The sequence below is a fragment of the Parambassis ranga genome, chromosome 5 (assembly GCF_900634625.1).
Source record: "Parambassis ranga chromosome 5, fParRan2.1, whole genome shotgun sequence".
NCBI lineage: Eukaryota > Metazoa > Chordata > Actinopteri > Ambassidae > Parambassis > Parambassis ranga.
Window position 1 is genome coordinate 17518846 of NC_041026.1, and position 16467 is coordinate 17535312.

Here is a 16467-nt window from a genome sequence, read left to right on the forward strand (position 1 = left end):
TGTGCACTTTAACTTAATGAAGAAGTTCACTTACACAGAATTAGCCAAAAAAAAATGATTTTCACAAAGCATAAGAAGAAGATTACACTTGTCCTGGCAAAGCTCTCTTTGCTGTTTAGAATGTGTGCAAATTATAAGCGGATTGATTTCAGGTAGTTTACAGAATTGATTCTCATTCTTACCCTATATAATTTTTTGGTTAAAAAAAGGAACAATTAATTTTCCTTACATAATTTAGAATGATGAAAATCACTGTGATTCTCCAAGGTCTTTGAAAGCGGTCATTTTCATTAAAAACAGACTAAAATAATCAGCCTTCATTAGCAGATATTCATTGGCTCATTAGTAAATAAAATGACTCTGTAATAAACAAAATTAAATCTAGGATGGGCATTTTATTTGCAGAGTTGAGCTTAGGTATCGTCTGTATCTTACAATAATGAGCACTGAATTCCACTGCTGTGCCTCCTAAGCACGATATTTTCAGCCATTTGAATTACATAATAACACCTCATTGACCTCTGCTGCTCTAATACCTCTATGAAGCCTCCTCTCCAAATTACAGCTGATCCATGCTTGGCTGTTTCTGGCTCTGCAAGTTGCTTACTCTTAGCTCATTATTCCCTTCATATTTAGTGATGTTTACATGAGAAAACTTAGCAGGGGGAGATTTAAGCTAGCTTGTCTTATTTAGAGAGTTGACAGGAGGAGTAAGGCAGCTGGAGGAGGCAGAACGTTTTAATACAGATATAGCACACAACACAGTGGAAGCTACATGACATTAAAGAACATTTAGGTTAACATCTAGTTGCTTTATCTTGGCAGTGGTAGTGAGAGCTGTGCAGTGCAGCAGTTTATACACCATGGGACAGATTTGGCTTCTGTCTAAAAGATGATGTGAGCATAGGAGTGGCACAGGGGGACAGACAGATGGCGTGAAAGAGCAGTGGTGGCTGTACTTTGTCACAGATGACCTAAGACCAACATTAGCATGAGCAATGAGCTGCAAACCAAAAATAATGCAATTGGAAGTTGATTATTTAAATACATAATGAACCATACTTTAATATTAGAGGATGTGCTGTACAAAATGCAGCCATTGCTTAATATACATTTCCCCTTTTTGCATTGAGCAGAGTGGCATAGTGTTTAGCTAGCCGTTTGTATCAAGAGACTGAAACAACTCAAGCTCACATTTAGACTGATGGACAGGTGCCAGGCTTCATCAGTGGCGTGGAAGTGGCGCAGTAATTAGTCAAATGAGGAGGAAGTGAAGAAGACGCTACAAAGAGAGAGCGAGAGAGAGACAGAGAGAGAGAGAAACCCCCTGGGGATCCGTCTCCTCAGCAGGAGGACCTCCACAGGCCACTGAAACACACAGCAAAACACAACCATGCAAATAAAAATTCAGGCACATACAAAAATATAATGTGCACGGTTTCACACATTAAAAATAAATCGGTTTTATACAGACACAAGGAGCTCACTTGCCCTGAGAAATGATGTGCAGGCCCACACACACTAACATGTGTGTATACACTCACTCAGACACACACTCATCACACATTATTTTGCTACTGCTGTGACTTAATGCGATGGGATGGGAGATGAAATTTGGATGATTGTATGTTTGATATACAGCAGCCCCTGACAGAGACATTACTATGACATTATGCAGGCAGTTTTAGTGTTACACAAAGTATTGAAAATGGGGGTGCAGATAGGCTGGGGGGGGGGGTGAAGGAAGGAGTCGGGGAAAATAGGAGAAATTATGGATGGAAGAATTATAGGGAGGATATTTTGCAGCTGTCTATTTGAGAAAACCTAGTGCATGGGGAAAAACAATCCCCCACCATCAGCAAGTTAATAAAAAGACTGCAGTTTATCTCTGTCTACAAGACAAATACCCTGACTGAGGGAGGATGGAAGGCAGGCGAGGAGCAGGGGGAAGGCTGCCCCACATTTACCTTCGTCCTTCCCTGCTCCAACAAGTCACTTACTATGTATGCCTCTGTCTGATAGTTGCCAACTAGCAGGCTGGGTTTCACTGAGCAAGTCATGTTGAATCCTGCGATCACACACACAACTTCTGCCTGACCCTTTGTTTCTGCTGACAGGGCTAATTAATGAATAGATACAGAACCAGGCAGTTAAGAGATCGCTGTGGGCTCCATCTGTCCAGCTGGTTGTGTTTGCCTGTTGGTTTGCACCGTCTGTGGCTTGGCATTGTGAATATCCCCTCTCATACTGTCACATTGGCATGCTTTATTTGTTTGGAGAGGCAGATTTTTATCTGCTTATTTACGAGCAGAAATTGATCAATTATGTTGTGAGACACTGAGTTAAAAGTCTGTTTTGCTAAGGATCTCAATTGTCTCTTGGCCAGTTAAGCTGGACTCTGATAATGAGTCAGTAATAGCCTGCAGATTTAAATCACTAAAACTGGAATTACAACCACATTAAGGGGCCTCTAGTTCTTGTAAAATGTAACACAAGTAAGCTCCTGTTGAAGATGATAATTGCATCACTCAGCTGGTATGTAAGATGCAATGAAGCAATAAAGACGGCAAGTTTAAATACACTAATGACATTGAATGAGACTGTACAGTACCTGCAGGTGAATAGGCTATTTCAGCATGGAGATTAGGTTGAGCATATGCAAAGTCCTGTCTCTGTGGGGTTTTTGTTAGTGTTTGTGTGTGTATGTGAATAATGTTTTGCTTTGTTCCGACCTCTATGTATTGCTGGTTGACAATCCCTCTGATAATGTTACAGAAATCAACCCCCCTAAACCCCCCTTTTCATCTTTCTGTTTCTTCCCCTGCCTGATCTGAAATTCTCCCCATGGGGTCTGTGTAAATATTTAGCCCAGCCTTTGTTTTCTGTGATGGGTGCCCGAATGGAGTCTGCTCCGAGTTACTTTGAGCTGGCATTGGCGCCCTGTGTTGCCTTTGAGGCTGTGCTGGAATATTTGTCTCTTGTGACTGTTACCCCATATGTCCACAGGATCCTACTTGGAACTGCCATGAATGAGACTTGTTCCCACAACCCCAGAAGAACCCTTGTTTTTTTCCACCAAGACACTGATGAGAACTGAATAGAAGAGAAAAATAGTTTTAGGAGGAGAGCCAATCAATGTGTTATATCATCTCTGGTGACAGTGGTTGTGATTGCTGTACTGTAGTGCAGTTCTGGAATAGAATGTATGTAATGCAGTGGTCCCCAATTTATTTATTTATTGCTGCTGCGTGGTACACTTCATGTCACTTTTTTAACTATTGGAGTCTGTAGAGTCTTTTATTTTGAAAAACAAAAACAGATGGGAGTTGATGTTCAGTACACCTGTTTCTGCGTCTTGACTGTCAGTTCTTCACACACTTGTCTTACCCAGCTGAAATGAAACTCACAAGCTAGGTAGAAGGAATGAATCGATTTGCGAACCATTTGTGGACCTACTGGGTGAATCAACCATGTTTGTCGTAAACAAAGAAAATGATGCATGCCTTGATGCACGACTTTGCCGATGTTCTGGATCAAAATAAAGGTGGACAATCCTGAGACCACAAAAGCACTAAAAACTCTTGCTACCATATTTCTAACGTTTGCTACACATTCTGAATGTCGCTGTCTCCATACAGGGGAAACACGCTCAGAGCCCCTACTGATCCTGCATTGTCTTTGTTGTTACTGGTCCCTGTTGGGGAAAACGGTTGGAGACTGCTGTAATGTACACAGCATCTTAAACAGTAATTACGCTACCACAACACTAAGTAAACCCTGAATACTGCATTAATGTGTATCTTGCCATCACATTTGGCATCTTTATTTGCTTAGAGACTCTCTGATATATCCTGAGTTTTTTTCTGAGTGTGAACACTGCGAATCCTGCTATATCCAGCTTGATTTCAATCTACCTCATGGAGGTGGATCTAGCCGGATTGGCTCAAATGTGGCTCAGGTCTGAACGCAAATGCAGATAGCGCATCCGGCTAGCAACGTGATACTTCTGGTTAGCGACATGCTACTTCCGGTTCACAGGGAGCGACACGGGACAAAAAAAACGCACGACACATGCGCACATGCGGTCCTAACGTATCCAGCTTAAAGACTATCCAGATACAATCCTACTCTAGCTGGAATGACTTTCTCCAGTGTGAACGCGGCCTTCATGTCATTGTGTCTGAGCAGAAATGTATCATGAGTCAAAAGGTTTTATTTAGGCCCCATTAACACTGGAGAAAGTCATTCCAGCTAGAGTAGGATTGAGCCCAGACAGCCTTTAAGCTGGATGCATTCAGACCTATTTTCAAATCTGGCTAGCACACACTTGTGTACGCACTCAATCCGGCTTCATCCAGCATGTTTGCGGTCCTCCACCACTAGGTGGCGCCTCGTAATATACAGAGTCCTTTCATGCCACGGTAGGGCCACGTGTGCACATGCATTGTGCGTTTTTTTGTCCCGTGTCGCACCCCATAAACCGGAAGTAGCATGTCGCTAACCGGAAGTAGCATGTCGCTAGCCGGATTCGCTCGCCACATTTGCGTTCACACCTGAGCCACATTTGAGCCAATCTGGCTAGATCCACCTCTCGTGGGTGGATCTAGCCGGATTGAAATCAAACTGGATACAGCCGGATTTGAGGTGTTCACAACACATCTGGATTGATCTGGATGCGGCCGAATCCTGCTTAAGCCACATTTTTTCCCCAGTGTGAACGGGGTATAAAAGATGCAAGTTAAGTTGTGTCAAGAATTGCTTTCCTGGTGGGCTGCAATGTGTTCTGCTGGTATGGTGCAGTGTCAGTGGGAGCATCTGCCATCAAAGCAGGTGGCAACTTAAACATGTTGTCCACAGCAGACACCCTCATCTGTCTCTTTTTCTTTTCTGTCTCAGTGGAACAGAAAACCTGAGAAACTCTCTTAACAGTAGCAGTCAATGTTTCTGCTTTTTCTGTGTCTGACTGGACTCCTCTGGAGGCTTCCAGTCCTATTGAACTATGAGAGGCTTCTGGTGTGTTGTGTCTTATCGAACTCCTCCGAGGGGCTGCTGCTCTCAATGTGTTCTCTCTTATTGAACTCTTCCCGGGGCCCGTTGAAGCTGGGTCTGCGCGGCAGAGCCCACTAATATTCCTTAATGATGTGACATCTGTCTCTGTCAAGTTCGGCGTCGCTGCAGCCAGACGTGTCCTATTGTGGCTGACTTCACCGAGAGATAAGCACTTCTTTCCCTTAGACACAGGCGAAAGGGACAATAACATCAACACACTACCAAAGAACAGCAGTGAACATGGCAAAAAAGTCAACAAATAGGTCTTCCTGCAGAGATGCAGAGGCAGACAATTGTCATTTTTAGTGTTTTGACTCTTCTGCTGTGTTGATGACAGAAGGAACATTAGAAAAAATCCAAGGTTTGTGCAATAATGTCAGCCTGTATTGAAATTTTATGCCGCATTAGTAATCTTTTTTTTTTGTACAGTATTACTGACGCCGAGAGTGCATAAATTGACTTGCAAAGCAGTGGACTTTCTTTGATGAATATTTGGAGCCAGCTAAATCTGCATACCACTTTTTAACAGTAATTTTCTGGAGTCTCGCCGCCCTCTGTCTTTCCATCTGTGTGTTTACAGTGACGCTCAGGGCTTGGCACACTGGAACCAGTCATCATGGCTAATGATGAGAAAGTGTGACGTGTATGTGCTGTTCTGACAGTGTAGATGTGAGTTTGTACATTTGCATGTCTCACTTTGTGTATGTGTGTCGGTGGGATTTTTCTGTGTGTGTACTTGCCAGAGAAAGCATATTGGTGGCGATTGGCATAGTTACTTCTGTGGTAGCCTCCTGTGTGAGTGTTAGCAGCAGAAGGTTTGATTGGCCGTGAGTGGCACTCGGCAGAGCCACCTCTCCTCTTTTCCTGTGAGAATGACAGGCCTACACAGAAAGCTGTCTAGGCGTCACAGCTTCGAGCCAACAGCATAACTGATTAACACCACTAATTTGCTCCACGGCCTTTCCTGTCCATGAATTATCATTCTTCTTTTCAAAAGGATGGGCAACAGTTGCATCCACTTTTATTTTCTTGTACGGTAAAATGCTGTTTAGAGCTGGCTGTTCATCTAATGTTAACCATTTTTTCCCCCCAACCATTTTATCTGCCTCATACTAAATTTTAGATTGAAAATGCCTGCATACATTTTAAGAGTTTTATAATTGTAATACTTTGATATATGAATTAATGAATAATTTGTGTATTTGTATATATTATAGAGCAATTTTGTTAAATATACATTTGTCTTATATGACAATGCTTATACACTAGCATATTTAATTTAGGCATATGCCAATAGAATGAACTAAATTTGCATTTTCTGCCATTCTCTTCACAAGTATCTTCAAGTGGTTGGCCCTAACTCAAACACTGCATATGATTAACAGTAAAGTTGCCTGCCACAGTGCTTGGCTTTTTCTCCTGTAGCCGCCCCATTACCTGAGTGAGTCAAGCTCTAAAGCCCTCAAATAGAATTTCAGGCAGGCTGGTGCGCTTATGGCCCTTCAGCGATGATGGTCACTCATCTCCAACCTTTAGCTAAAGGGGATTTTAAACTCCTCAGGTCTATCATGGGCAGCATTACCATGTGCTGTCAGTCTAACCCCAGTGCTCCATCCAACCTAATGCTCATTGGTCCAGCTGAAACTCTGTCTGGTTTGACAGCACGTCTCAGTCCTCTCTCAGAATGGACAGGAGTCTCATTTGCCCGTTACAGGAGCTTGTAATGGCCAACCTGTCAGAGAGATGAGCACCGCACCGCACCGCACAGTACTATCTCTATCTTTATTGGTAGTTTGTTTGTATAAATTTATTGGTCTGTGTAGAGTGATAAAGGCAATGAAAACAGCTTTTTGTCATGCTAACACCTATAGTAGTTCACATACAAAATGATTGAAAGTGATACCTGTGGTATTTATGTGGCAGCACATGATAGGCACAGGTCACTGGAGAAGGGAACATGATGTGGTAGTGGTAACAATACACTGGTGTGGTGCCTATCTTAACTAGGGTAGCACTCCTCAGCTCAGGTATATTAAACTAGGTCAGGTGCTAGGCCTGACCGAATTTAGTGGTGAAAATGTGGATGGAATGATCATCAAATTCTATATTGTATCTATATTGTTATAGTTTTATGAGGAGATGATTTGTAGTGATATTTGTAGTTTTCTACCAACAGCAGAATTCATTGTGAACAACAGAATCCATAGACGAGTTAAATAATGGCTCTGCTTTAGCTTTTTGAGGCTTGCATCTACTAACTGAGCATGTGTTGCAGCAGCTAATTTTCCTGCATTTTTCGACCACAATAACTGTAGTTGACTTAATTTCTGAGCATTTTGCACAGCCTATGCTTTGAGGATATAATTAAGCAGTGCATTTTCCAATGAGGCTGTTTGATGCGTGTAGTAGCAGCAAAGACTGCACAATTATCCAGTACAGGGAAGAATTTGAAATCCCTAAATGATGGAAGTTACATTAGAGGAGTTTTCCCGCTAAACAATATTCTCTTAGTTCTATTTGGAGAAGGAATTCACAAAAATAAAAAAATAATAAAAATGACCCCAGTGCGTGTTATAGCAAATAAACAAATATTTTAAAATCCAAACATTAGGCAATATGGGTTTTATTGATCTTCTTTCTGTGTTTTGTGTCTAAGCCCCAAATGGAGAAAAAAAAAACAACCTTTGTCTGTAATGTCCTTGAGTCTGCCATGAATCTTCCAGAGAGGCAGACCCAGAGAGTACTACCACACATTAAGAGAATGAATATTGATTTAAAAACAAATTTGACATGGTTTTTAAATTGACTTGAAAAATGCATCACTTAAAAGAGTCAGGGGTTTGTAGTCTGTCAATGGAGCACAGGAAAACTTCGCTCTAGTTTTATGGTTTAATAGGGTTCCATTAATGGCTTCTTCCACCTTGAAAAGGGCTCTGTGAAATAGTGTGTGTGCATGTATGTGCATACAGTATGTGTGTGTGCTCACATGACTGGTCTCAGATCTGTCTCATTAGAACTGGGGGGTAATGACACCTTTGTCTGTCTGTGCATATGTGTTTGTGTGGACAGTTTATTACAGCAACTCGTGTGTGTGTGTGTCCATATGTATTGAAAACTACAGATTTCCGGTAATGACTTTTTCAGGATAAGTATCTGAGGCAAACCAGAATTAAACCTCCTGTTTCACACATTAAAAAAAAACATTTTAGAGGAATTTTTTTGTTGTATTAAGATTAAGTATGCAGATTGTATTTTCACATTTCACGTTTGAGAAGTCGTTGAAAAGTGTTAAACCTAAGCAGGATTTCTCCAAGGGCGGCCAAAATAAGACACCAGACAATCTCATCAGAGTGCTCGGCTGGCATGGTTTGAGCTTCTGGGGCCAGGTTTGCATGCTCAGTGGGGCCAGTGGAAGAAAACTGCCTCTGGCTGCTCGCCCAGCTTTTAGCTTGACAAAGACGGATCGTATGGACGCCAGTGTTTTCCTTCCGTAATTGCCACACATCAACACATCAATCGCTCAGACATGATATTTTAACCAAGCAAGAGAGGAAATATGAGAGCGTCTGGTTTGTAAACATTCAATGATGAGACTTTTGATTCAGACAATGTGCTGATTTGAGTCATGTTCGATCTAATTGATGCATGTACTGTAACAAGGTGTCTGAATCTCAAACAGCTGAGATCTGTGATGTGAGGACTGTGAAAACATTTCACATTACATGTAATTAGAATGGCACCACATGGCTAGGTAATACAAAGCTGGGGATATCTGAGGGGAGGGAATTATACATGTTATTCATGTTGGAGATATGAAAATGTACGTGATTCCATATGTTACACATGTTCTAGTGACACCTTCAAGGATGGTGTCTGTGACCCCAGTGTTGCAGGTGTATTTTTGTTTTGGTCAGAAGCTGAACTGGTTTTGAAAATCGCTTGAATGACAAATGAAGTAGTGTTCCACAAACAGTTTCTCATTTCATAATGATGTCCAAATGTGACCAGCAGATCCTGTGAATCGGCTACATTTGCAGATTTGCATTCGAACATTTTAAACTGTAACAAACATTTTTTGACTTGGTGAAAAATATGCCAAAAGTCATCATGCTTGATTGTCTGGAAAAGAAAAAAGCAGCATGATTAATGTACTGCTGTTAATGAAAGCACCAATCTCAGCTGGAATCTAAAAATCAGCCAGTTTAAAAAGGGACTCGTTGGGCCTCAACAACTCTGTACTGTACTTGCAGTTGTTGTAGAAAGTAGTTTTCTTTTATATATTAGTGTATAGGTATGACATCTTCTAGGCCTCTCTGCCTTCACATGCAATTTTGATACATATGCACCATGAGGCTTAACATACCTTCTTAATTTGTTGTTTTTTCTAAATCACTGTCTTTTATCCTGATGTATGGATAACTCAATGGAAACTGTGTAATCACTTGAGTGAGTGAGTGAGTGAGTGAGTGATTGATTGATTGGAGAAGTCAGTAGTACCAGTAGGGCTAATTAAGAACCCTTGCAAATGCAGCATTTCAGGCTAAAGCACTGTGGAGACTAATTGCTTTAAATATTCAACTGCAATGGGTTTTTCCTTCAGAAGAACAGTACAAAATAGCTTTATGGTGTGAAAAGTGGGTCTGGCTGTGTTTTAGGGCAGCAGGATAAATGGTAATCCCCCGGGTGGTGCTCTGTTGTAGACTAAAGATCCTATAGAGAGCGCTGACTGCTGAGTCAGCCTTTTACACTTCTTCCAGTGCAGCAGACTAATCTCCAAAGTACCTTCCTCTGTCAGCGGTCCAAGCATCTGCCTTTTATCTTCTAGATGCCCCTCCTTGTTGCATCCACACCCTTTTGTTCTGTGTGGTCACTGCCTATGTCTGTTCCAGGGGTCGTATCTGGTCTGCGTCCTAATAAGAATGCTTTTTTTATTGGTGTTTCTGAGTGAAAAATGTCTTTGTGGCACTGTATTTAATTCGATTCTGACTGCCAGACTGCAGCTGGCTAGCTAAGTGCTTTGCCATTAAGGCTCTGTTCTGTGTTTAATTTTCTTATAGTGCTGAGGCTTATGGGTGTAATGGCTGGCTCTGTACTGCCTGCTCTACAGTAAATGTTGACCATCTTGTGTGCTACCTTGAGAATCAGCAAACAGCTCCTCTGTGATCTTCTTAATTAAACTAATGGCTCCAGAAACCCGACCTCTGATTCCCTCTGTTCTCTGTCTGCAGATTTATAATGAGAAGAAGAGCCAGTTTGAAATCAAGAAAAACAACCCCAGGGACTTGGTGGAGAGGGTGGCACGGGACATCTCCAAGCTGCTCAACAGCAAGAGAAAAGCCCTGGAGGTAAGGAGGATGCTCCACATATTATAACACCTGTGTACAAACCACATGCTATGGCCCGCTGCACAGATGCACACACACACACGCTACTGACCCTTTTCTGATGTTGCATGTTGGAGGGTTGCAACATGTTTTAAACATTTATTTGATATTTTCCTCTATCACAATGCACAACAATGAACATGTGTCTGACTATAATACATCACAATAAGACCACACAACTGGTAGAAACATGTCTGGTTCTCATGGTTTTGGGTGATCCATCTGTCTCTTGTGAATGTTATATTTTAAAAACACTAATTTCCTTCAGATCTAGTATCAGTGTTTACTTGCCTTCAAGGATAAACTGATTGGAAATTGATTGATTGTCAAAGGTCACTGTGTCCTCATGTGTGCTGTTGTGAATGGCATATCCCAGTAATTCTTCAATGGAGCAGAGTTTGTACTAATCTCCACAATTAAGTGATCAATGGTCAAATATCAACATCACTTGCATCACAATGCACTGTAAATATACATTTATTTATTTTAAATACTCTATAATATGAGTCTAGGAAGACGTGGATGTAGCCTGAAACTTGACTGGTTAGCATAAGGATTCAACCCCAAGGCAGTAAATGTAGTTTTTACTTTGTGCTTTCATTCATTTACACTAGAAGGTTGTGGACTTTTTCCCTGTTGATGGGAGGAGATCAGCCTCATTCCATTAGCTTGAACTGCCTTAGAATGCACTGTAATTCCTCTGCAGAGTTGAAATACAAATTTAAGCCGATTACATTTAGTCAAAAAGTGAATTAATTATCTTTTTTTTTCTTTGTTCACAGAATTTGAAGTTTTTAATATTAGAAGCACATACTTTTTTAAATATAGATTGTGTGATGTGTGAGAAGGTTATCATTTCAATGTCCTGCATTTTTGGATCTAATTATTACCTCTGTTACGCTCAGGCAGTCCTGTGATTAGTTAAAAATTTGTTTCGCTCTCCCAGTGGGAAACCTCTAACCCCTCAGAGGAAAAAAGGGAGGGTGGATGTACACAGACGGAGATGAGTGGCAAGGAGGGAAATGAGAAAAGTATAAACAATCAATTTTTCATTTTTACAAGCCAGAGATAAAGTAAAGGAGCATTTGTACAAAAAATTGGATTTTAATACGCTGTTAATGTCAACTGTTTAGGACTTGCTTCAAATCATCTTCACACATTGAAAGCTTATAATCACTAAATTATTAAGATAGAATTTGTATTTACTGCTATTAAAGACAATTTTCTCCACAGTGGCAGAGAGGAATTTGTTTTAATCTGTTTGGTGATCCTTTACACTGATTTGCTTTCTCTGCATGTAGATACATCATTTTGACATACAAAAGCTACAGTATAGGCACACATTTATGTCACACAAACTCACCTGCATGCTAAGCTTCAATGTGTTTTTGTGTGTCTTGTGTTTGTGTTACACATCTAATTGAACGATGGTAGTGAGTGAAAGAACACTCTCCGTCCCTCTGTTCCTGCCTGTATATGGTCACTTGAGGCAAAAGCAGTAAGACTTTTTAAAGACATGTGAAGCCTTGTAAAGGGCCAGAAGTGTATATCTTTTAAGAGCATGAAGTCTTGTGAGATGAGACACATTCACGCTAAGGAGCAGGACTCTCTCTGAGGCACGGTTAATTCTACAGCTTGGGTCCTTAAAGCGAAGAGAGCATTGCTGTACATCTCCAGGGGTCATGTCGAGGATTGGATTTGAATTGGCAATGACCCTCCACAACCTTTTTTTTGTGGAAGGTGTAGGGGCAGTACTATAGATCCAACTTCATTCCCCCTCCCTCCACCTCCACCTCCCTGAAGATATTCCCCCTCCATCCCCTCCACAGGCCACACTGTCACCTCACATCCTGTCTGGAAGATTCAGACTCAGGAGGGAGGAAATGAGGTGAAAAAAGAGAAGGTCTGGAATGAGAATGTCTCCCTGGGGCGTGGAAAAATCAAGAAAATGATGTTCAGAAATTCATAGATTTAAAAATGAGCAGCAAGCAGGAGGGAAGGAGAGAGGGGAAGGGGGTGGTGGAAGAAGGGAGATGAAGAGTTTGGGTAAAAAAAAATCAAAAGAAGAAGGCAGAAGGAAAGGAGCAGGAAAAGGAACAAGCAACGCCGAGAAATAGAGTCATTATAGAAACCTTAAGAAAAACCACACAAGTTAATATGTTTAATTTAGGAATTAGGAATGATTTTATTTTTCTGTTAAAACTGAAAATTCAAGATAAATTCACGTGGATTTATTATTCATACAGGGAGAAAAGTGAAAGCCATGTTTTAATGCAGATAAGAATGTCTCAAACTCCGCTCAGCGCAGTATTGACAGCGCTTTATATTCCAGTCTGTTTCTACCCCCTGTAATGGTTATTTAGTCCCAAATATTCTCTGCAACACATTTAAAAAAGAGCAAGTGTTTGTGTGTGTATGCATGCAGGAAGAAATTATTCCTCTGCAACCTATTTAAATACTGCTTCGGGTGATTCGTTGTAATTCATGTTTATATTACTAATGAGAAAATACACATTGACTATAAACACTAGTTACTGATATATAGTGGGGAGGGACGCTGTTTTTTTCAATGCTCTGGATTTAGTTGATTTAGCCCTAATTCCTATATTAGCAACCCATTTCAATCATTTAAATGTTAAGCTCAAATGTGACAAAAACCTGTAGGTTAGTCATTTTGTTTACCTGCCTGTGAATTATTACTACTATGTATGAGAAACAGTTTGTGACAGCTGGAAAAGGGAGCTCCATAAGAGAACATCGTTTTGTATTCTGGTTTTCAGCTATAATATGCGCATTTGGCAGAACTAATAGATGAAGGTATGTCCGCTTTCATTCAGTCAGTGTCAAAATAGATACTTCGGTATATATAAAATAACATTCAGAGTGCCCCTCATTCTAAAAATGGAAACAGAATAAGCTGACTTACTGTTTTTGTCAAAGCTTTTCCAGTGTTTATTCTTCTCCTTTCCTTGTCTTAATCTCCTCCACTCAATGTTCCTGTCTGCTCTCCTTTTTTTGCCTCTGGCTTCAGCCATCTTCTCAAACAATGATCTGATTCTATGGTTGGTGCCAAAATTAAAATGTAGCACAATCCTCTGCTAGCTGAAAGGCATCCATGTTGCCGATGGACATTTTATAGAATTGTCTTTGTTTTTCGGAGGTACGCTGAAATGTGATTCAGGAATGCTGTCTCTCTGAAAGTGCGAGCACATTCAGTGGCTGTGTGAGTTTGAAGTGACACCTGGATGTTTTTATTTTGAGGACTACAACCATTTTTAGATGTGCTGACTTTGCAGCAAATGAGATTTGAGTTCAGCATACTGTATGTTGCTCATGTTAAAGTTTGCTGGATAACCGTGTCCACTTAATGCACATTTGGAATAAAATATAAAAAGTATATTTAGTTAATAGGTGGTGTTTTGGAAGACTTTTGACAAGACATCCTTACACTTACACAACTAAATATGTCAATTACCTGTGTTGTTACTACACAAAGCTGTGCAGATGCCTTTCCCTTATAATAATAACACATCATATAAACAGTCTGCAACAAGCTTCTGTGCCATTTTCTTGCCTTCTTTGTCCCACGCCGGCCTGAAAATTGCAAGCATGTATTCTCAATTGCAAGGTGGCTGTAGCTGTGTAAACCCATATCTTTATAATTTCATTTACATACAACCACTGATAAGGATGGGGTTCCCAGAAGAAGTACAGACAAGTACAGACAACATATTTCTTTTTTTTTGTTTAGAAAAACAGAACAAAAAAGAATATTGCAGGTATCTCTACCTGAGTTGCTAAATACCTTTTGTCATTTCTGCATTTATCATCTTTTTTTTTTATTATGATTTGCAAAGTATTTTTAATCAACATTATTTACAACACACCCCAAATAGTTATGTTAAATAACTTCAAGATATTACAATTTACAATGTCAAACTAAGAAAATACATACAGTATAATTGATTAAACATTTTCTGTTTGGGGTGTTTGATTATATTCGTTGACTGGTTTCAGTCTACACCTGTATGCAGCTCTAGCAGCTGAGCTCCCTGTGTCTATCTGCATGTGCTTCACAGCATGTCTGCCTGTATGTTTTTGTGTGAGTTATCTGAGCAACAGGCTCACACCTGAGTGATACTGCAAAAGTGTCAGTCTGACAGGCCTTTTAACCCAGAGCAGCCAGAGAGAACACAGCTCTCCATGTAACCTGTCATGTGTATAAAGCCAAACAGGTGTGATGGACCTCCCAGACTGATCCTAGCCCTCATCCCTTACTGTGCGTCTCTTTGTGATGCTCTGTATGATTGCCACCGAGGCTCAAGATCAGTTGGGCCCCTCAGAACCAGCTGAGACTGCACAACATCCTGTACGCTGTCAAAGCTTGGCAGAGTCGAGCTGTCAGTCAGGCCACTGCTGGGATTTTCCAGCCTCGGAGTGGGAAGATGGGGCCACAAGCTACAGACAGAGATCATGCTACACTCCCATCAGCTGCTGTGCAGCAACACTATCATTGTCAAAGCTCTTAAGTTATGATTTCACAGAGGGGACTGCTGGAATAGAGAGGGGACTAAGGTTGGCCTAATCCAATTACACAGATCTCAATACTATTCCAATACCACTTACAGGCTGAAGGATGAGTGCCTCAGGTCTGCTTGCTGCTTAATGGATACTCACCCAGCACTCCACTGGGTTGGCTATTGGTTTGGGATGGTTGCAGGGTCAAACAGGGAAATGAGACATGCAGATGCAGAGAGAGGAACAGTTTAATATTTTCAAAAATACAGCTAAGAAATTGTGCTGACAAGCAACACAAGAAAATATTTAGAGGATCAAACACAAGCAAAAACACTGGTAGACTTGAGGCCTTTTAGTCAAGCAAGTATGTATGCTGTGCGCTCACTTCACTCTGGAAAAGACCAAAATTGACCTATATAAGTAGATATGATTCACTCTGAGGTTGTGGGTCAGACAGTGACAGCAGATGTGCAGCAAGCATCTTTGACATTTAAAATTAAACTGACATGTTGCCCAGTCTCACCTGAGATGTTCACACCTGATGTAAATCTACACCTGGTTCAACAACAGCATCGTAGCATGTATTGAAAGAAGGCTGTGCGCCTTCATATGCTGCTCTTTGCTATTCTTTGTGTGAGTATTGCTAATAGCTCCACAGTGAATACACCATGATATTATTCATTGTTATCTACTGCAGATAGCAACTTCATATTGTCAGGTTATTAAGATGGCTATTACATTATGGCGACTCGCACTTAGCCTTTACATTGAATCTGTGTTGATAAGGTCCATTAGTATATTGGAAATTTAGTCATATCTGATAGGCCAGTTTAAAAAAGTGTGCCTTGTGACAGTATATGAAGGCAGGGAGACAATTAATCAACCCCGTAGAGGAAAGATAGGCAGGTGTAAGGAGAGGAGGAGGGGTGAGGAAGAAGAAGTGTGTGGGATTTTATGTGAACAGCAGGAGATCAGAAAGCAGGGAAGGTGCTATAGATTTTTGAAGGGGAGGAGCAGAATTTTGGAGATAATTTGTAAGTGGACCAGAAGCCAACAAAGCTCCCTGAGAAGACAGGTGATCGAAGGAGTAAGTTCTGGAGATACAAGCAGCTGAGTTGTGAACTAGTGGAAGTCCATTGAGGGAAGTTGACCAATGTAATGAGAATTGTACTAGTCAATAGGGGATGGGACCAGTGCATATAGAGAGGAACAGCAGTGCTATCAGATGAATGTGATGGGTGGAGATGGTTGGTATTGCATAGGTGGAAGTAAGCGGAGCAGGTGAGATCTGTGTTGTCGAGGATGACACCTAGACCTTTACCTGAGGGGAAGGAGGAACAATGGTTTGAAGCCAACAGGTGCTGGTATTAGAGTTGGTGTATTAGAGTAAGGTATGTACAACAGAACGATCCAGGCCAGTTAAGTCATGCGTCAGAAAATATTGTTAAATACTGATCAAATGAGAGGTGACAGTCAACAAACCTAGATTGGCACCACACTGTTGAAGAGAAGAGAT

The 16467-nt window shown here is 41.0% G+C and overlaps 1 protein-coding gene across 2 annotated transcripts in view; it reads left to right on the plus strand.

Annotated features, from left to right (window-relative positions):
* cacna2d2a (calcium channel, voltage-dependent, alpha 2/delta subunit 2a) overlaps positions 1-16467 on the plus strand; it is a 124905-nt gene that overhangs the window by 24614 nt on the left and 83824 nt on the right. For both annotated transcript variants that reach the window (XM_028405418.1, XM_028405419.1), the window contains exon 3: positions 10278-10394. In XM_028405418.1, the coding sequence (XP_028261219.1) occupies positions 10278-10394 (117 nt within the window). The remainder of the gene's footprint in view (positions 1-10277; positions 10395-16467) is intronic.